General features: G+C 42.7%; 1 protein-coding gene across 3 annotated transcripts; it reads left to right on the top strand.

Annotated features, from left to right (window-relative positions):
• Window positions 1-216: 216 nt before the first annotated feature.
• On the top strand, window positions 217-20,457 carry TMBIM6 (transmembrane BAX inhibitor motif containing 6). Of its 3 annotated transcripts, none has more exons than XM_065888361.1 (10): window positions 217-311; window positions 12,760-12,847; window positions 13,479-13,587; window positions 15,973-16,093; window positions 17,311-17,359; window positions 17,462-17,559; window positions 17,762-17,841; window positions 18,320-18,420; window positions 19,112-19,187; window positions 20,325-20,457. In XM_065888361.1, the coding sequence occupies exons 2-10, from the start codon at window positions 12,792-12,794 to the stop codon at window positions 20,346-20,348; spliced, it is 714 nt and encodes a 237-aa protein (XP_065744433.1). In that variant the 5' UTR covers window positions 217-311; window positions 12,760-12,791; the 3' UTR covers window positions 20,349-20,457. The 3 variants fall into 3 exon arrangements, with proteins under 3 accessions (XP_065744433.1, XP_065744432.1, XP_065744431.1); XM_065888360.1 differs by lacking the exon at window positions 217-311 and adding an exon at window positions 730-1,012; XM_065888359.1 differs by lacking the exon at window positions 217-311 and adding an exon at window positions 733-930.
• The last annotated feature ends 608 nt before the right edge of the window (window positions 20,458-21,065 follow it).

Below are 21,065 nucleotides of genomic sequence, written 5' to 3'. Positions count from 1 at the left end.
CCCTTTCTTACTATGAGGGAAGAAGGCGGGTATCTTTCGCTACGACGCTGGTTGGCGGCTAGAGTCTTGATCGACACGGGCGTTAAGCAAGTGGCTCAGAAGTAAGCAGCCATTGTTTATGCACGTACAGCCAATGGAAAGGCAGAAGTGCAACCAACGGCCAATGAGGACTTGCCTTAAGCGGAACGCGGGGGCGGGGCTTCCCTCGAGGGGCGGACGCGAGGTAAAGAGTCCGGAGCGGACCCTGGGAGAGTCAGAAGCACATCCGGTGGTAGGAGAGCAGTGTGGGCTCCTGAGCGGCGGGTCAGAAGGTACGTCTGAAGCTAGGACTGCGCAAGCCGGGAGTGAGAAATGGAAAGAGGGTTAGCAGTTGTTGCTTGAGCAAGAGTGGGAGTAGTCTCCGTTTTCGGACTGACTGCATTCTGGGGAAAGTGGGCCCTGGTCGACAACTGGACTCCGGAAAGCTAGGCGGGGAGGGGAGGAAAACGAGAACTACTGCCGCGCATGCGCAACCGTACCGGAGCGGGGGAGGGGCAGGGACGAGTCCGAGGCGCGGATTCTGCATGCTAGCGCTAGCGAAGGCTCCTTCTTGGCCTTCTTTCCCCCCCACCCATTGCGCGTCCCTCCTCCTCCTCCGCCCGGTGTAGACGGCCCAGGCCCAGCCTCGATCCCTTGAATTCAGGGCACGTCCCCCGCACCTTCCTCCGAGGAGAATGAAAGCGAAACCTTACGGGTTTATGGTCATCGCCGCCCCACCCGACAGATCCCCGGCCTGTCTGGTCGGGCCCCATTTGGGTGAGCGGCGGGGGCTGGGACTCAGGAGGGCCTGGTCCGGCAGGCTGCCCTGTCACGGCGGGGCGGGTGATGTCACACTCCTCTGTGACCCGCGAGGCTCCTTAGTTACTTGGAAGCCAACAGCAGATGCGGGAGGTGAGGAGAGACCCGGGCCAGGCCTGGCTTGCCAGCCCTCCAGGGCAGCCCCGCTCTGGTCTGATTGGTTACCTTTGGACAGGTGAGGTGGCTTTAGCTTTGCTTGGTCCTGGGCCTTGTGGGCGTCTTTCTCAAAGTCCGCTCAGGAAAGGCGTCGTTGGGCGGTTGTTTTTCTTTTTTTCTTGGACGTACTTGCTGGAGCTGTGGTATTTTTGTGTGTTTATTAAGTGAGGAATTGCAGCCCGGTGCCAGCCCAGGTTGCATTGCCTGCTGCATGTGCCTTTCATTGACCAAACAACAACAAAAACCTTTCTGAACTTGAGTCTCTGTTCCAGTAATAGTTAACTTGTGAATGTGTAATCACGTAGAAGAGCTGACTGTGCCTGAAACATAGACAGAAATTTCAAGGTTAAAGGTTAGTGGCGAATGGGCTTTTCTAGTTACTTATTTATTTCAGGTTTATCTTTTGGTTGTATGTGTAGTTTAAGAATTAAGTTCAAGAAAGATAAAGTTTAATAACTACATTTCTTACAGCTTCTGCAAACACATTTCTGTAATTATTTGATTTACCCTCTTTGGTGTTTTATTATTCCTCCTTGTCTAATATTTTTTTTTGGCCTGGCTTCAAGAGTATGTTGACATTTAGATTCTCTGCCGTTTTCCTCCAGTGGGGTCAGAATGGTTGAATCCTTGAGAAATACAGTCTGTAATTTGGATTCAGAGTTTCCTTATTCCATTATTCATTTTGTTGTGGAAACCTGGCTTAGTACCCTCTTTCTTCCCTTCTCTCCCTTCCCCAGTATTGATCCAGTGAAGTCTCACTCTCCTAAAGAATAGGAAAGGTAAAATTAATCCAGATATTTGGTCAGCATTTCCACGTCTTTTCTTGATTTATGCATATGGTTCGTACTTACTGTAGAAATGCTGAAAAATGCAGAAAAGTATAATAGGAATCAACATATGTTTGTTGTTGTTGTTGTTTTACAATTTCTCTTGACCTATAGTTGAAACTATAGGAAAACTTGCTTTTCAGCTGTAGGGTATAATAGTAGAAAGAGCACCAGGCTTGAGAGGTCAGAAGACCCCTAACCTGATTCTGGCTCTACTATTTAAAAAAAAAAAATTATTTATTTATTTTTGGCTGCATTAGGGGTCTTCGTTGCTGCGCGTGGGCTTTCTCTAGTCGCGGCGAGCGGGGGCTGTTCTTCGTTGCGGTGCGCGGGCTTCTCCTTGCGGTGGCTTCTCTTGTTGCGGAGCACGGGCTCTAGGCGCGCGGGCTTCAGTAGTTGCTCCGCGGCATGTTGGATCTTCCCGGACCAGGGCTCGAATCCGTGTCCCCTGCATTGGCAGGCGGATTCCTAACCACTGCGCCACCAGGGAAGTCTACTATTTCAACTTTCTGATGTTGGTCAGTACTAATGTCCATTTAATGTCCATTGTAAAGTGTTTAGCACTTTACAATAATTTCACACAGATTTTCTTATCGGCATTCATTGAGCTTAGTAGAGCAGGTGTTAGCTAATCATCCTTCCAGATGAGGAAGCCTAGATGACCTTAGGTAAAATGATTTCCCCAAAGTTATGTGGTAGAATATGGCAGGACTTGTGACTCCAAATCGAGTGCTCGTGCCACTATTATGCTGCCTTTTTTTTTTTTTTTTATGCTGCCTTTTTGAACTTACTTTTTAAACTTTAAAGTGGGACTAATCATTCTTGCCCTTTCTTCATGTGTGTGATGGTCAAAGGGAATAGTGTATATAATAAAACACTTTGAAATTTGTTTAATTTCATATAAATGCAGTCAGTGGTATTGTTATAAAAGGTACTATTCCTAGCCTGAAGAGTTTCACTTTATTTCATAAACTACCCAAGGGTATTAGTCTCCTCTGGGAAGACACTGAATATTCTCTTGATGCACTATCCTGCTAAATTTTCCTTTGCTACTTTGACTTGGCCGTAGAATCTGCTAGAAGTGTCTTTTACTCCACCTCGTTTTCCTCTAGAGTTTCTAACCAAATTTCATGAAGTAGCTTTTATATTATACATACTCATTTTTGTTTTCAAAACCAGTATTCAAACCAAGGAGAGAAAAACTGTAGAGACTGGTTTTTAGGGCCACTTCAGTGACCCTCTATTAAGGTAGGCTCCTCTCTGAGCCAGCTGGGGAATGTTGATTTGTGGTCGCAACGCTTGATTAGATGATGGGGGTCTAGATTTACTCTAGAGACTTAAGTGTGGGGGGTGCTTACAGGGAAAAGTGTGAGAAAAGTTCCTGAACAATTAACTGGAATCCAAAACACTTGGGAAAAAAAGAGCTTCAAGGATGAGGGCTGAGTGGGTGTGCTGTTTGTCCTAATCTATGTCTACTCTCATTTGGGCTAAATATGGTTTTATTGGGCAGGGATTGCTGGTTTATACTGGAGGATGATTATGTATTTAGGACATCGGGACCGTTCTGCGATTCAGTGTCTGTCAAACAGTTGTGCTTATAGAGAGGGAGATTCAGCAAAGCATGTCAGTTTGATGCAAAAAATAATAATAATTTATTGAAGGAAGTAGGGATTCCACCTCCAGTTACTGGTTTGGTTCTGAGGCAGCCTCCTAGAGATTCAGGGTTACCTAATCCAGGGATTTTGGTTCAAGTTAAGGAATGGGCTGGGACATCTAGAGTCCAAATCTAGGACAATCAAAGCCCAGCCCTAGTCGAGACAGAATTTCTTGGATTTCCTGAAATCAAACTGACCTACCTCCTAGGGGTGGCAAGGAAAGCATCAAGCTAATAAACATTTACTTCATCAAATTCTCTACCACATCACATTATCACTTAGTGGTCATTAGGCTGTCTCAAAACACCTTTGTGGTCCTGGGGGACAGGAGGTACAGTGTAAATGTGCCAGAGGAGAGGCATGCCATTTAAACAAAAGTCATTTTAATCAGTAGTAAGACTTACCAGGTTCCTTCAAATTCCAGTTTATAATTTTCTTAGACTCCACCTCCCCCCGCCATTTAATTTTATTCTCTCATTTGGGTAAATATTATGCCTTCAGGATGTAGCTAGCTGTGAGTTAGTGGTTCAATTATATATATACATATATATTTTTTAACATCTTTATTGGAGTATAATTGCTTTACAATGGTTTGTTAGTTTCTGTTTTATAACAGAGTGAATCAGCTACACATACACATATATCCCCATATCTCCTCCCTCTTGCATCTCCCTCCCACCGTCCCTATCCCACCCCTCTAGGTGGTCACAAAGCACTGAGCTGATATCCCTCTGCCATGTGGCTGCTTCGCAGTAGCTATCTGTTTTACATTTGGTAGTGTATGTATGTTCATGCCACTCTCTCACTTTGTCCCAGCTTACCCTTCCCCCTCCCTGTGTCCTCAAGTCCATTTACTACGTCTGCGTCTTTATTCCTGTCCTGCCCCTAGGTTCTTCAGAACCAATTTTTTTTTTTAGTTCCATTTACATGTGTTAGCATACAGTATTTGTTTTTCTCTTTCTGACTTACTTCACTCTGTGTGACAGACTCTAGGCCTATCCACCTCACTACAAATAACTCAATTTCGTTTCTTTTTATGGCAGAGTAATATTCCATTGTATAAACGTGCCACAACTTCTTTATCCATTCATCCATCGATGGACACTTAGGTTGCTTCCATGTCCCGGCCATTGTAAATAGTGCTGCAGTGATTATGGTACATGACTCTTTTTGAATTATGGTTTTCTCTGGGTATATGCCCAGTAGTGGGGTTGCTGGGTCGTATGGTAGTTCTATTTTTAGTTTTTTAAGGAACCTCCATACTATTTTCCATAGTGGCTGTATCAGTTTACATTCCCACCAACAGTGCAAGAAGGTTACCTTTTCTCCACACCCTCTCCAGCATTTATTTTTTGTAGATTTTTTGATGGCCATTCTGGCTGGTGTGAGGTGATACCTCACTGTAGTTTTGATTTGCATTACTCTAATGATTAGTGATGTTGAGCATCCTTTCATGTGTTTGTTGGCAATTTGTATATCGTCTTTGGAGAAATGTCTATTTAGGTCTTCTGCCCATTTTTGGATTGGGTTGTTTGTTTTTTTGATATTGAGCTGCATGAGCTGCTTGTAAATTTTGGAGATTAATCCTTTGTCAGTTGCTTCATTTGTAAATATTTTGTCCCATTCTGAGGGTTGTCTTTTCGTCTTGTTTATGGTTTCCTTTGCTGTGCAAAAGCTTTTCAGTTTCATTAGGTCCCATTTGTCTTTGTTTTTATTTCCATTTCTCCAGGAGGTGGGTCAAAAAGGATCTTGCTGTGATTTATGTCATAGAGCGTTCTGCCTATGATTTCCTCTAAGAGTTTTATAATGTCTGGCCTTACATTTAGGTCTTTAATCCATTTTGAGTTTATTTTTGTGTATGGTGTTAGGGAGTGTTCTAATTTCATTCTTTAACATGTAGCTGTCCAGTTTTCCCAGCACCACTTATTGAAGAGACTGTCTTTTCTCCATTGTATATTCTTGCCTCCTTTATCAAAAATAAGGTGACCATATGTGCATGGGTTTATCTCTGGGCTTTCTATCCTGTTCCATTGATCTATATTTCTGTTTTTATGCCAGTACCATACTGTCTTGATTACTGTAGCTTTGTAGTATAGTCCGAAGTCTGGGAGCCTGATTCCTCCAGCTCTGTTTTTCTTTCTCAAGATTGCTTTGGCTATTCGGGGTCTTTTGTGTTTCCATACAAATGGTGAAATTTTTTGTTCTAGTTCTGTGAAAAATGCCATTGGTAGTTTGATAGGGATTGCATTGAATCTGTAGATTGTTTTGGGTAGTATAGTCATTTTCAGTGTTGATTCTTCCAATCCAAGAACATGGTATGTCTCTCCATCTGTTTGTATCATCTTTAATTTTTTTCATCAGTGTCTTATAGTTTTCTGCATACAGGTCTTTTGTCTCCTTAGGTAGGTTTATTCCAAGGTATTTTATTCTTTTTGTTGCAGTGGTTAATGGGAGGGTTTCCTTAATTTCTCTTTCAGATTTTTCATCATTATTGTATAGGAATGCACGAGATCTCTGCATTAATTTTGTATCCTGCTACTTTACCAAATTCATTGATTAGCTCTGGTAGTTTTCTGGTAGCATCTTTAGGATTCTCTATGTATAGTATCTTGTCATCTGCAAACAGTGGCACCGTTACTCCTTCTTTTCCAATTTGGATTCCTTTTATTTCATTTTCTTCTCTGATTGCTGTGGCTAAAACTTCCAAAACTGTGTTGAATAATAGTGGTGAGAGTTGCCAACCTTGTCTTGTTCCTGCTCTTAGAGGAAATGGTTTCGGTTTCTCACCATTGAGAACGGTGTTGGCTGTAGGTTTGTCATATATGGCCTTTATTATGTTGAGGTAAGTTCCCTCTATGCCTACTTTCTGGAGGGTTTTTATCATAAGTGGGTGTTGAATTTTGTCAAAAGCTTTTTCTGCATCTATTGAGATGATCATATGGTTTTTCTCCTTCACTTTGTTAATGTGGTGTATCGCCTTGATTGATTTGCGTATACTGAAGAATCCTTGCATTCCTGGAATAAACCCCACTTGATCATGGTGTATGATACTTTTAATGTGCTGTTGGATTCTGTTTGCTAGTATTTTGTTGAGGATTTTTGCATCTATGTTCATCAGTGATATTGGCCTGTAGTTTCTTTTCTTTGTGACATCTTTCTGGTTTTGGTATCAGGGTGATGGTGGCCTTGTAGGATGAGTTTGGGAGTGAGTGTTCCTTACTCTGTTGTATTTTGGAAGAGTTTGAGAAGGATAGGTGTTAGCTCTTCTGTAAATGTTTGTTAGAATTTGCTTGTGAAGCCATCTGGTCCTGGGCTTTTGTTTGTTGGAAGATTTTTAATCAGTTTCAGTTTCAGTGCTTGTGATTGGTCTGTTTATATTTTCTGTTTCTTCCTGGTTCAGTCTCAGAGGTTGTGCTTTTCTAAGAATTTGTCCATTTTATTGGCATGTAGTTGCTTGTAGTAATCTCTCATGATCCTTTGTATTTCTGCAGTGTCAGTTGTTACTTCTCCTTTTTCTTTCTTTCTTTTTTTTTTGCGGGCCTCTCACCGTTGCGGCCTCTCCCGTTGCGGAGCACAGGCTCCGGACGCGCAGGCTCAGCGGCCATGGCTCACAGGCCCAGCCGCTCTGCGGCATGTGGATCTTCCCCGACCGGGGCACGAACCCGTGTCCCCTGCATCGGCAGGCGGACTCTGAACCACTGCGCCACCAGGGAAGCCCCTCCTTTTTCATTTCTAATTCTTGAATAATACATTTTTAAAATTAAAATACAGAGCATATGTAAATTAGGCCTATGATAAATGTCTTCTAAAACTAGATTTTTTTTTTTAATGTGGACCATTTTTAAAGTCTTTATTGAATTTGTTACAATATTGCTTCTGTTTTATGTTTTGGTTTTTTGGCCACTAGGCATGTGGGATCTTAGCTCCTGGACTAGGGATTGAACCCTTACCCCCTCCACTGGAGGTGGAAGGTGAAGTCTTAACCACTGGACTGCCAGGGAAGTCCCTAAAACTAGACTTATAAAAGGGAAAATCATCACCTGTAGCCTTTGAAGGGTGTGGTTGGAATGTTCATTAAATGATTATAAACAACAAAAATTTAAGAAAAGGGGGAAAATCGTGCACTGAGGACATGAGAGTAATGAATTACACTAGTAAAAACAATGGTTAATATATTGAGCTGGTCTTACGTACGAAGCACTGTTCTTAGCATGAAGCACTATTCTTAGCACGAAGCACTAGTCTTAGCACGTTGTATTATCTCACTTAGTCCTCATCCGTATGAAGTAGGGAATATTAAGTGTTATTATTTTACAAATGAGGAAACTGAAGCACAGTGAGGTTAAGTGCCAGAAACTTGCTCCATCACACAGCTAAGGAAGTAGCCAAGATTCAAACGCAGCAGGCTGTGCTCTCAACCACTATGCTAGGGACATGGTTGTAGAGTCTACAAACTATTCAGTAGAAAGAACTACTTAAAAAAATTACAATTCTCCCCCCACCACCACCACCTTTTTTTGTTTAACCACATGAGATTTTTCTTCTCTCAGGTATCAATTTGGTCCCTTTTGGGGGTGTGGGAACAGGATTCAAGATGGTTGAATTACTACAACAGGAATGAAGAACCATATAATTCGTGCACTGAATGTTTAATTAAATGTGTGAACAATGTTTCTTTGGTTGGTTTAATGTTGTTAAATTGTATACACTGAGGCAGCTTCTCGGCTGGATCCAGGAGTCAGCAAAGCTTTTCTTTGTTAAAGGCAAGGATTTTTTTTTTTTTTTTAAAGGCAAGGATTTTTAAAAAATGAATACTAAATGCATGATTGTTTTGCATAGCTTTTGGCCACTTGGCCATGTTTCATATGCATTGTACTTAGTAGGTGTTGGAATAAGATTGAGGAGAATTTTTTTTTTTTAATTTAAGGCTTGGCTGTTGATAATATTTTGTTTTAGGACAATATTAGGATAATATTTTGTTTTAGGATAATATTTTGTTTTAGGACATGTTTTAGGACATGGGTAAGGAAGATTCTTAGAAAACAACAAGAGATTTAACAATATGTAAGAAGACAAAGATGTTAATTGATAAGAATATCTGTCTCCTCCTACCTGCCCCTGCTGCCCTTCCCTCCTCAAACAAAAGCAGACTCCAGGAATACCTAACTCAGAACAATGTGTTTACTTGAGTTTTTCTATCTTGATAAACCTATGCAGTAAGAGTTTTTTTTGTTTTTTTGGCAGCATTGGGTCTTCGTTGCTTCACGTGGGCTTTCTCTAGTTGTGGCTAGCTGGGGCTACTCCTTGTTGCGGTGTGTGTGCTGCTTGTGGTGGCTTCTCTTGTTGTGGAGCACGGGCGCTAGGTGCATGGGCTCCAGTAGTTGTGGCGCGCGGGTTCTAGAGTGCAGGCTCAGTAGTTGTGGCGCATGGGCTTAGTTGCTCCATGGCATGTGGGATCTTCCCAGACCAGTGCTCAAACCCGTGGCCCCTGCATTGACAGGGGGATTCTTATCCACTTCGCCACCAGGGAAGTCCTATTGTGCAATAAGTTTTTTGTTTTGTTTTCGGGTGGCTCTGGCAGAGAGGCTGGCCTGGGGAACCACGGATGGTGACACTTCCAACAAAGCTTGAGCAATATATGCATGACAAATTTTGACAGGTTTTGGTATCCTGCCTTTCAGAGGATGAAGGCATAAAATGAGTGTCTAAACTAAATTAAAGGAATTTGGTTATGTAACACCTGAACATTTACTTCTCATTTACAAATGCAGTGCAGGCAAATTTCCCATGGGTCCCTGAGGCACTGTCCACCTCCCTGTTTTAGATTTGAGTATAGAACTCTTTATGAGTTGGGGTCCAGGGTGAGACAGACTATTGCTGGTATCCGTTCCGTAATGGGCTTCAGTGTATGTTAGGGGGAGTCCTATAATGAATAATTTTTGAGTACCTTGTAGTATACGTTTTCCCTTTATTTTGGTAAAATATATATAACATAAAATTTATAATTTTAATGTACTTTTACATTTATTTTTAATTTTTTGGCCGTGCTGCACGGCTTGCAGGATCCTAGTTCCTTGACCAGGGACTGAACCTGGGCACTCGGCAGTGAAAATGCAGAGTCCCAACCACTGGACTGCCAGGGAATTCCCTGTACTTTTTTTTTAAAGCCGAGATTTTCGCTTAACTATGGGGGCCCCTCTGGAATGTTAGCCGAGTTACTTGGTTAATGGTTTTGAATACTTCAGGCCCTGTTGAGAGCTGTCTGTCCCTGGGACTGAAAATACTTTTGGTATGGGAGCTGCTATTTTTGAGTTACGAATGCAATTTAATCTTGTTCAGCTGAGTTTGCATATGAACCATTGAAACGTAGATACCTTTTCTCTACAGCTTCTGAGCACAAGTAGTTGAGGCTAAGATAGAAAACTGGTAAGTTTAGTCTATCTGGCAAAAGTTATAAGAACAGGTTTTTTTGTTTTGTTTTGGTTTTTTTGCGGTACACAGGCCTCTCACTGTTGTGGCCTCTCCCGTTGCGGAGCACAGGCTCCGGACGCGCAGGCTCAGCGGCCATGGCTCACGGGCCCAGCCGCTGCGCAGCATGTGGGATCTTCCCGGACCGGGGCACGAACCCGTGTCCCCTGCATCGGTAGGCGGACTCTCAACCACTGCGCCACCAGGGAAGCCCTAAGAACAGTTTTAACTCATTACTTATCTGTATGTTAGTTCTTATCTATCTAGAACAGACCGAGAGCAAACTGTCATATATTTCCTTGATTCTAAGACCTAACTTTTTTCCCCTCTAATTTTAACAGTTCTGAGATTATGTCATATATACATCATATCATATTTATTAAATGTATACTTTATTGCAATTTTCCCCATGAAGCTGCTGCTACTAAAATTGCTGTGTACCTTTGCATCTAGAAAATTTGGTGATTACACATTTCACTTAAATTTTAGAGTTGGTAGTAATGTTGGAAAACTGGTTCTAATTAATTTTTTAATGATTTTAAATTGCAAGGCACTAAATCATGGAGAAATTCATATTTGATACCTCTGTCCCTACCCTCACAACCTTTGATGGTTTTGGTTTTTCCATCAGCAGTTGTAAGAGAGACAGTCAGTACCCCCTGGGAAATGCCAGAGAGCAAACTGACATTCTCCCATCCCACAGTTTCCATTCAGTGGGGTCTGGTTACAGAGTGTTGCCCCTTTCTGACTAATAATGCCCAGGGTATTTGTGGATTTAACACCCACACACCCACACACACACTTGAACTCTTGAAATTGGAAGCAAGAGGCACTCTACATTTGTTGTGGATACTGAGAAACTTGGCTCTGAAGGTTGCTTCAGTGCTGTTGCAAGTTCTGTCTAGGGATGTCATTAAGGCTATTAATGGAAGCTTTAAACAAAGACACTTTCCAGGTGCTGGATTCTGCCATCCTGTAAGTGTGTTCTCTAGAGGACGGATTCATCATGGTTATGGAAGGCTTTGGTTGGCCGTGCAATAGCCTGCAACCATTGCACCATCTAGATCAAGAGGGCCCAGAACCCCGTGACTTAGAGGTGAGAGGAACAGCTTTAGTAGGTTCTGCAGCTTCTCGCTGTATCTATCCTTAAGAACAAAACTAACAATACAATTGAGGTGAGTAGGGATGTTGGTGAGAAAGGAAAGAGGAAATCAGAGAAAGCAAGCCAGCCATTGTAATTGTTCCATATATGAGAGAGAGCCTCAGGAAACACGCGGTAGTGATGCTTGTGAACTCTAAAGATGGCATCTTTCCACTGGCCCAGAATTCCTCGGGAAGTCATTTTGGGGATTGTTACTTATATTGCTTGGATTAATTTTGCTGAGTTTTGGGCTAGGTGCTGATAGAATGGGTGTGAGTTGTAGGCCTGTCTTTCAAACAACTTAGCTTTAATCCCCTCCTCTCCCCTGTTTTTGGCTGATTTGAAATGAATGGGTATTATGGGTCTAATAAGAATCTGGAGGATTGATATTTAGGAAGGATGAAAGCTCTTGATTAGATTTAGTTCTGTAGGTTAAATGTGTTTATTTAGGATTGCATGTGAGATAGGGGAGAGAGCAAAACTTAAGATCCTGACTTTATGGTATTGATGTAATGTAACCTGGTTGTAGTTCAGTTTTAAAATGCCCTTTTCTGACAATTGGGACAGTTGACAAGATATGAATAAGGTCTGTAGATTAGGTAATGGTATTGTATTGTTAATTTACTGATTTTGATCATTGTTTTAGGATATACATACTGAAGTGTTTAGATGTAAAGAGGCATTGTGTCTTGCATAGTTAGGAAAAGGTCTCCATATATTGCTATATGGGGGGGGGATAAAGCAAATATGGTGACACACTAACATTTAGGAAATCTGGGTGAAGTGTGCAGAAATTCCTTGTACTATTCCCACTCTTCTGTAAGAAAGGTTCTGAGATTGTGTTTCAAGAAATTCTCGCTGCACAAATTTTTTTTTCATGGAGGAACTTTCCTCTTTTTAAAACTGTGGCTCCCTTACAGTTCAGTTCTAAATTGCATTGGGTGGAAAGTTTCTAAATGTATATTTAAAAAATGCAAGCCCTAGTGTCAGATCCAGTTTTATAATTTTTCTTCTTTATCTTTAAACTTCTGTGCCTTTGCTGAGGGAATTCTCTGGCATCTTGAAAAAATGACAAGTTGCCTTATGTTCCAGTAAGACTGGGTCCCTTTAACTAGCTTGCTAATAGAGAATTTCTCAAAGAAACAAACTGTCTTTTAAAGGGGCAGGATGGGGCTTCCCTGATGGCGCAGTGGTTGAGTGTCCGCCTGCCGATGCAGGGGACACGGGTTCGTGCCCCGGTCCAGGAAGAGATCCCACGTGCCACGGAGCGGCTGGGCCCGTGAGCCATGGCCTCTGAGCCTGTGTGTCCAGAGCCTGGGCTCCACAACGGGAGAGGCCACAACAGTGAGAGGCCCGCGTACCGAAGGAAAAAAAAAAGATGTTAAAGGGGCAGGTTATCTTCTGAAAGACTAGAAATCACATGCTAGTAATGAAACAGTTTGGGGAGAAGAAGATGGGTTCCTCTGTCCCCTTTAAAATGGTTGCGTATGATTGCAAATGTATTCTAGAAGGAAATATATAAAAATGCAAATGGTGGTGTTAGGGCAGTGGGGTTTTAGATATAACTTTCATTTTTCCAAACTTGTATGTTGCTGTTTTTCATAAGAAAGTCATTTGTTATTTTGTGTGTCCTTGTATCTTTAAAATAACTTTTCTTATTTCCTTGATTCCACAGAGTGGAGGCTGTGTCCCACAGAATCTAGCATCATGAACATATTTGATCGGAAGATCAACTTCGATGCACTCCTTAAATTTTCCCACATGTAAGTGCTTTGACCTTAACTGTACTGTCTTATTACCTTTCCCTTTATATCTTGTTTCTTTTCCTTTTCCTGGTGTATTAACTTTTGTACGAGTAAACTAACATATTAACTTTGCTAGAATCCAGAGGATCTGATAAAAGCACCCAAAGTCTAAGGGCTGTGGTGTGGTCGCTGGAAAGCCATTTAGTTATTTTAGTTTGGGTGATGATTGTTCATAGTTTGGGCATTGGGGCTTTCCTCAGCATTTAAGATTTTCTGTTTGTTAACCTAGTTTTCAAAGCATTCTTTTTGTTTTGTTTTGTTTTTTTTTTTTTTTTTTTTTGGTTTTGTGGTACGCAGGCCTCCACTGTTGTGGCCTCTCCCGTTGCGGAGCGCAGGCTCAGCGGTCATGGCTCATGGGCCCAGCCGCTCCGCGGCATGTGGTATCTTCCCGGACCGGGGCACGAACCCGTGTCCCCTGCATCGGCAGGCGGACTCTCAACCACTGCGCCACCAGGGAAGCCCCCAAAGCATTCTTTTTTTATTGTACCAAAACTTTCACATATTCCCTGGGAAGAAGGAGGAAAATTATTCTTAGCTTAGAGATGAGATTGGTCCTGGAGTAATGGCCATTATTAACATTGTTTCCTAGAACCCCCTCGACGCAGCAGCACCTGAAGAAGGTCTATGCCAGTTTTGCCCTCTGTATGTTTGTGGCGGCTGCCGGGGCCTATGTCCATGTGGTCACCCATTTCATTCAGGTAAGAGCAGTTTTCTCCTCTAGTTGCTGTGGCCCAAATCGCATTAGGAAGAAACTAGCTCAGCAGGGTGTTACAAGCCTATGTCCTTCCTTAATACTTCTCAGTAGTTTGGGATCTGAACCCAGCCAGAGCCAGTTGTAAATCAGGACATGCAGAACCATTTAATTTTTCTGCCAACTCTGCCCTCTAGATACTGAAAACAGGATGTTTTGACCCTGACACTGAACGGTGTGCTGCTGACACACAAGACCCCCACCCACTGGGGAGAGGTCTGCATGCTGGGGTGGTTTTGCACAGTAACCTTTTTATCTTTCTTCCTCTTTTTTTGCCTGAATGACTGTGTAGTACTTGGATACAAAACACTGATTGTATGATTATCAGGAGAGACAGGGTTGAGACCTTTAAGGATTTGGCCCATTTTATTCTTTGAGAAACTCATTTTCCTTTGTTGAGTGAGAGTTTGAGTTTGGCCAGAAGCAATAAAAGGGATGGTTGAGGAATACTCGAAAAGTTTGCAGCTCACCAACCAAGACTTGTCCCTTTTGGAGTGCCCTTTTTAGTGTACGTACAGGGGTGTAGCTGTGTTGGCATTTGGCACCGCTGAGGAGCGGCATGATCAGGCACCCCCATGCTCAGGCACCTCCTGGCAGAGGTTGTGTGAAAAATTGCTCCAGACACTCAGAGGTAGGGCTTTGATCCCTCGAGTTCAGACTAAAACATATTCTACCTTTTAGGCAAAAGTGGCCCTTTTGGTTTCTGGTTGTGTTTTGTTTGTTTTTTAAAGTAATATAGTGAAATATAGTCATCCTCATTATTCATGGATTCCGTATTTGTGATTTACCTACTCAGCAAAATTCATTTGTAGCCCCAAAGTCAGTTCTACTGGTGTTTTTGTGGACCTTTGCAGCCATACACAGATTGGCAAAAAATTCGAGCTGTCCATTGCACCATGTTCTAGCTGAGGTTGAATGTGGCAACACTGCCTTCTTTCAAGCTCTCATACTGTAAACAAGTGTCTTTTTCATAGTCTAGTTAGTGCCACATTTTCTGCGTTTTTATAATTTTTCTTGGTGATTTTGATGTTTAAAATGGCCTCAGGCATAGTGCTAAAAAGTGCTGAGTGGTATTACTAAGTGCAAGACTGTGATGTGCCTTATAGAGAAAATACGTGTGTTAGATAAGCTTTGTTCAGGCATGAATTACAGTTCGGCTGGGCACGAGTTCTATGTTGATGAGTCGACAGTATATATCCAAGTGTCTTTAAACAGAAAAGACATATACGACAAGGTTTTGTATTGACCAGTTGATAAAAATGTGACAGGAGGCTCGAAAGAGCTTAAACCTTTATTTCCTCCAGGAGCATTTGTTCAGTATCACTGATTCATTGCTTACAGTGGCTGTATAGAGCAGAACTACTGTGAAAACTGAGGATTGACTCTACCTTTAAAAGAAGGAAGAAACTTTGGTGTCTACATACATCCTTGATGATTTTCCTCTTTCTAATGCTTGTAACTTTTCCCACTTGCTTTAAAACAAAATTTTTTTTCTTATAAAACTAATGCATGTTCATTGTAGAGAATTTGGAAAACAGACTAGTGATAAGAAGGAAATATCAAACTCCATAATCCCATCATCCTAAATTAACTTAACATTTTGGTTCTTACTCTCTGTCTTAGTTCATTCTGGCTGCTATAACAGAATACCATAAACTGGGTGGCTTAAACAACAAACATTTCTCAGAGTTTGGGAGGCTGGGAAGTCCAAGATCATGATAGGTGCTGGCAGATTTGTTCTGTGGTGAGGGCCAGCTTCTCCCGTGTCATCACATGGTAGAAGGGGCAGGGGAGCTCTCTGGGATCTCTTTTATAAGGTCACTAATCTCCCTTTGTGAAGGCTCCACCCTTACGATCTAATCACCTTCCAAAGACCCCACCTCCAAATACCATTAAATTGAGGGTTAGGATTTAAACATGAATTTGAGGGGGGAGCACAATCATTCAGTTTTTTCTGTGTGTGTGTATATACATTTGTGTGTGTGTGTGTGTGTGTTTTAAAGTGATCAAAGAGAGGTCATTCATAACTTGTTCTGCAGATTGGAATATGCTTCAAGCACTTGTCACTTTGATTCATCTTTTCTGTTTCTTGGGTCAGACTCATAATTTGACTTGGGCAGTTACAGTTGGTGGACTGCCTCCAGCATCCACCATGGTCCTGACCTTGTCCTTCAAGCTTCTGGTTTTTCTCCTCAGCCTTCACTGCCTTTTCTGCTGCCTCCAGGTTAGAAGCAAATATTAGGAAGTCCAGGTGAATATTTGAACCCAATAAGGTCTCTTGCAAAATAAATTTGATACTTTCAAGTGTTTAATTATTGACTGGATCTGACAGGCTGGCCTGCTCTCTGCCTTGGGCTCCCTGGGGTTGATGATTTGGCTGATGGCAACACCTCATAGCCATGAAACTGAGCAAAAAAGACTGGGACTTCTTGCTGGATTTGCTTTCCTTACAGGTATGTTAAGGGATTGGTTTAATTTTGAGGGAGGGACACTGTATTTTTAGTATCTCTTTAGATTAAGGCCCAAGATAGATATTTATTCAGATGCACCCCAACTGGCACACTGTACCATCCTATCTTGTATTTGAGTGTGCCTTGTATTGCTTTCTTATTTCACATAGTTGCATCTTGCTTCCCCATCTAGAGGGCCCTTTGTGACTAGTGTCTGTGACTTCTACTTTTGTATCCAAAAATAAGCATTTCTGTGCTTGAATGAATGAGGTTTAAGAGCTTAGGTAGCATAACTTGTTAATGGTGGACATGGGACTAAACTAGGCCAAGGATCTGACTTAGTTGAACTCACACTGGCAACTATCAGAGGAGCATCTGTTCTGATCTTGTGGACAGTTAATTAAAGTCATACATTGAGATCCATCCTACAGGGCACTTTGCTGATTCTCAAGAAAAGAATTAAAAGTGCAGATCTTCTAGAATTGTCATTAAGGGAAACAGGTCTCAAGGTACATAGTAAAAATATTTGCAAAGCAACATTTGAGTTAGTACAACTCGTTCTGAGTGCGTCTAATCTATACAGTGTTGAAGAAATTGTAGAAAGGAAGGGATTTAGAGATTAAGATTTTTAGATCAGGGAAAGCTAGCTTTTGAAGGTATTAAAGGGGTGGGATTATCAGAAGGAGAGAAAAGCCAGAGTAGAGGAGATGTCGGAGCTGGAACAGGTTGCCGCTGCACCCTCCTGTTGGCAGGTGTCCACCTGCAGAACCGGTCTGGCCTTTCCTTCTACAGAGGGAGTCAGCCTTCATGACTACAGGTTGTTGGCCACAAGGCACTGCTTTGCTCTTTATCCTTTTCATCTAATTCCTGATCTGGCCTACATTACAGTCTCACATCACTGCTCTTCAGAATTTTGCAGCCTTATAATTTAGCTGGAAAATGTTTGACATGCCTGCTTCATTTTTCCTGATGTCTGTTCCTACTGGGTCATTTATGAGGGGACAGTTGTGCAGGTCTGTCCATAAATAACTCAGTCGAGTATTTGTTCTCTGGAAAACAGTTAAGGATGGAAGAGAGAAAGATTGAATTACGTTAGTCCACGTGTTTTGTTGTTTTCTAGGACTGTAGGCATGCCCATGCTATTGATGATCAGCTTTTGGATGAGAATCCTCTTCAGAACTTGGTGTTAATGCTGTGTTCTGTGGCTTTTTGTTTTCTAGGAGTTGGCCTGGGCCCTGCTCTGGACTTGTGCATTGCCATCAACCCCAGGTAACTGTTCCTAGTGTCTTATGAATATACCTTCTAAATATACCTTCTAAGTGTAGGTTATATACCTGTAGCCCTTGATATAATGGTCTTTTCCCTTAACAGCATCCTTCCCACCGCCTTCCTGGGCACAGCAATGATCTTCACCTGCTTCACCCTGAGTGCACTCTATGCCAGGCGCCGTAGCTACCTCTTTCTGGGAGGTATGTGTGGACTGGAAAATAGGGAGAGAGTCTCCACTTCAGCCAGAATTCTCACTAGGACCTTTCCCCTCGCCTCCAACTTGTGACTGTTGGGTTGAAATTGAAAGCCTTCATTTTGGGGGGCAAGTAAAGAATGGCCTTAATGGGATTGCTTTGCTTCGCTTTGGCTTTTCTCAAGATGGCTTTTTGTCTTCTCTTACAGGTATCTTGATGTCGGCCATGAGCCTGATGCTCTTGTCTTCCCTGGGGAATCTTTTCTTCGGATCCTTTTGGCTTTTCCAGGTGAGATTTGCATATACCTCTGCAGCAGCCATTTACCTTGCATTTCTTTTTCTTGCTTAACCCCCTATAGCCAAGATAGACTAAGAATTCTCATCTTTGTGGGGCAGTGCTCCTGAAGCCTCGCCACTCACCCTCCCAGGACGGAGCCTTCTGCTACAGGTGGAAATACAAACTGAACAGGGGTTGGACATTGCAGTGGAGATGGTTTGCTCAGAGATCATTTTTCTAAAGCCAGTCCAGCAGTGGCTCCTTTTTAAAATGATGGAAGCTCTTCCAGTGACCTGAAAAAATAAGTGCAGAATTGTACCTAGGGAAGTAATATGGTCTTCACTGTGGGCTTCAGTTCCCACGAATGTTAATGTCAGTAGGGTTAGCATTTGATGTACTTTCAAGTGGCCAAGGGCCAGAAAGAGGTATGGCTGTTTTTTCTCTACAATGTCTACCACATGGTAACATCATCTCATTCTTCTTTTGTTAGGCAAACCTGTATGTGGGACTGGTGGTCATGTGTGGCTTTGTCCTTTTTGATACTCAGCTCATTATTGAAAAGGCTGAAAATGGAGATAAAGATTATATCTGGTGAGTGTGAAACCTGGTCTTTCATGAGTATGAAGCGGGGAGGCATACTCTTCCATTCGACGACTCTTTTCTCATTCTCTGGGATGATCTTTTGCTTGACTCCCCTTTCTTTCCACATTGGTAGGAATAAGAGTGGCCCAGATGGCACTGGCTGGCCTCTGTGGCCACAGGGGCATACATGATCGGATAGCCATGGTTTTGGAACTGTGCACTAAAAAGCATCGTTTCCCTCAATTCCTGAAAGACATCAGATTTTTAAAAGTTGGACTAATAATATGTATTTAATTATCCATACTTTGAATAGTGGTTACCTCTAGGCAGAGGAGAGGGAAAGGAATCTTTCACCTTTTACTCTTAATACTGTTGTATTCTTTAAACCTTTAACAATGAGAAGAAGATATGCATATAATTTTTTTAATGTAGTAATCCTCTCAGAATCTCAACTAGTTAATGGTAGTTCCAGGGTTCAGACTTAGGCCTCTGCAGAGTCTAAATTTTCTTTTCTCTGTGCTCCATGGCTTCGCTGAGTTGAAGAGGATCTCAGACACTAGAGTTTTACTTAGTTGGTGGTGGGGTGCTGGTGAAGTTGACTCTCGGGGTTGGGGCAGGGTTTCTGTGTTCTGCACCTTTGTGGGCTTGTGGATAAAGGCGAGTGGGAAGTGCAGTTTGTGACCTGGTTCTTCTCTTTCAGGCACTGCGTCGACCTCTTCTTAGATTTCGTTACTCTCTTCAGAAAACTCATGATGATCCTGGCTATGAATGAGAAGGTTAGCACCACCTAAAGATGAAAGCCTGGCTCCTGAGCGCAGCATCTGTGTGTACTTAAAGCTTGAGAACTTGCTCACACTGTGTGGGTCCAGGGTAACTGTAAGGCAGGCCACTGAGTAAGAGTTCAACTAGAAATCTTTAGCTGTTGGAGAAAAAGGAACAAGTAAAAATCATCCTTTTTTTTTTTTTCTTTTTTAAATGAATCCCTGAGATTAGTATCAAAAGGAAAAGAGCTTTAGTGGCAACAAGAAACAATCTACTATATGAGGAATTTAAAGGCTGTAAAGATAGTTGTGACTCAAAAAGATATCCTAGGGGATTTATATAATACCACCAGCTTTTGTATATATATTTTAGAAATAGGCCCGTTTTACCCATTTGTTAGTCTTAATCTTTTTCAAGAGAGGCATTCTATATAGGGTTAGTGAGTGGCAGACATCATCCATTCCAGTAGTAGGGGAACAAATGAAAGCACAGGCCTTTCTTTACAGAACTTAAGGTGGAATGTGAGTCGGTGTGGTGGTGATGGAAGCAGTTGACCAGGTGGGATTGGTGGTCCTCTGTCTGGTCTGTACCGCGATTGGACTGAGGACCAAGCAGGTCCTCCAGTTTCAGTCAAAACAACATCCTTTTCATCCATGTAGTGATACCCTGGGCTTCCCCCAGTGCAATGAAGAGTTCAACTGGACTGTATTATTTCGAATGCTGATTTATGCTGAGGATTTGTGCTTTCTTCTCAGGCCTAATGGAAAGTTGATCTTGGCTTGGTCTTGGCCTCTCGTTTAGTTATTTTAGGGTACACCGCTGGTCTGCAGCCTTCAGTGGTTGGGATCTGAGCTGTCGTGGTTGTGAGTAGCCAGGAGTGGGCAGGCAGCCCACCTAGCTACTCATGGGGTAGCAACGGGAACAGCTGCTTAACCTTTATTCTTGTCAAGTCTGTAGCAACTTGGGAGACCACCAGCAGAAGATGGTTAAGATTTAGTTCCTCCTATACTGAAGGAGCATCTCTCCTCCCTTTTTACTGTCCGGATCCCTTCCAGTCACTAACCAAAGGCAGTGAGGTATCGGCTGACTCAAGAGTTTTAGCTTAAATGTCAATGCCAGAAGTTAATTGGGTAATTTTCCTCCATTTCTAGGATAAGAAGAAGGAGAAGAAGTGAAATGACCATCCAGCCTTCCCCAGTTTGACTTCCTCTCCCTCCGCCCCTCACCTCCTCTTTGCACACATTACAGGTGGCGTGTTCTGTGATAATGAAAAGCGTCAGAAAAGCTTTTGTACTTTGTGGTTTTCTCTGTTTTGAATTTTTTGATCAAAAAACTGATTAGCAAATTATAGTTTGGAGTTTGGCTTCGTATTTTGGGGTTCTTCCCCGCTCCCTTTTCTGTCATCCCCCACGCCTGGCCTCGTCCTCTGCTCAGACAGCCAGTCCGCCGTGATGCGCGGGATCTGCAGAGTCCGCCTTGCGACTGCGCTTCGCCCAGTGGACCTGAACTGTTCGGCAGAGATGCCTTGCTCGGCCCTTCTTCCCGCAGCGTTGTTTGCTTCATGCGCATTTCCTATGGGACTAGGCAGTGTGTTTTCCATTGGAAAGACGTTTGCTGGTCCCATCGCTACTCAGGCTTATTATGTCTGAGCCGCCGACCCCTGCAGAGAACATGAAAAGCCTCTTCTGGTGGGTGCTTCGCTTCCCCTGAGCTGCCGGAGTCACTGCTGCTCCGGCAGACGTGCCTTCCTGCCTTGCCGTCACGGAAGGAGTGTGGATTTGTGTGGGTTCCCTTTCCACTCCCTTGTCCGGCCCTTGGAATCTGCCTGCCTTCCATCCGTGGGGTGGGAGGGTTTCAGCACAAAGGGAAATTCTTGTCAGGCATCTATGAAG

Source organism: Phocoena phocoena, chromosome 11 (genome assembly GCF_963924675.1).
Source record: "Phocoena phocoena chromosome 11, mPhoPho1.1, whole genome shotgun sequence".
In the NCBI taxonomy this organism is placed as follows: domain Eukaryota; kingdom Metazoa; phylum Chordata; class Mammalia; order Artiodactyla; family Phocoenidae; genus Phocoena; species Phocoena phocoena.
The sequence above is the reverse complement of the archived record's forward strand: the minus strand, read 5'-3'. Positions and strand labels throughout refer to the sequence as shown.

Coding starts and splice junctions, on each gene's coding strand:
- TMBIM6 (XM_065888359.1), top strand. CDS start 738: ATGGTCATCGCCGCCCCACCCGACAGATCCCCGGCCTGTCTGGTCGGG. Junction 12,848..13,478: donor CTCCTTAAATTTTCCCACAT/GTAAGTGCTTTG, acceptor ATTGTTTCCTAG/AACCCCCTCGACGCAGCAGC. Junction 16,094..17,310: donor TGGATTTGCTTTCCTTACAG/GTATGTTAAGGG, acceptor TTTGTTTTCTAG/GAGTTGGCCTGGGCCCTGCT.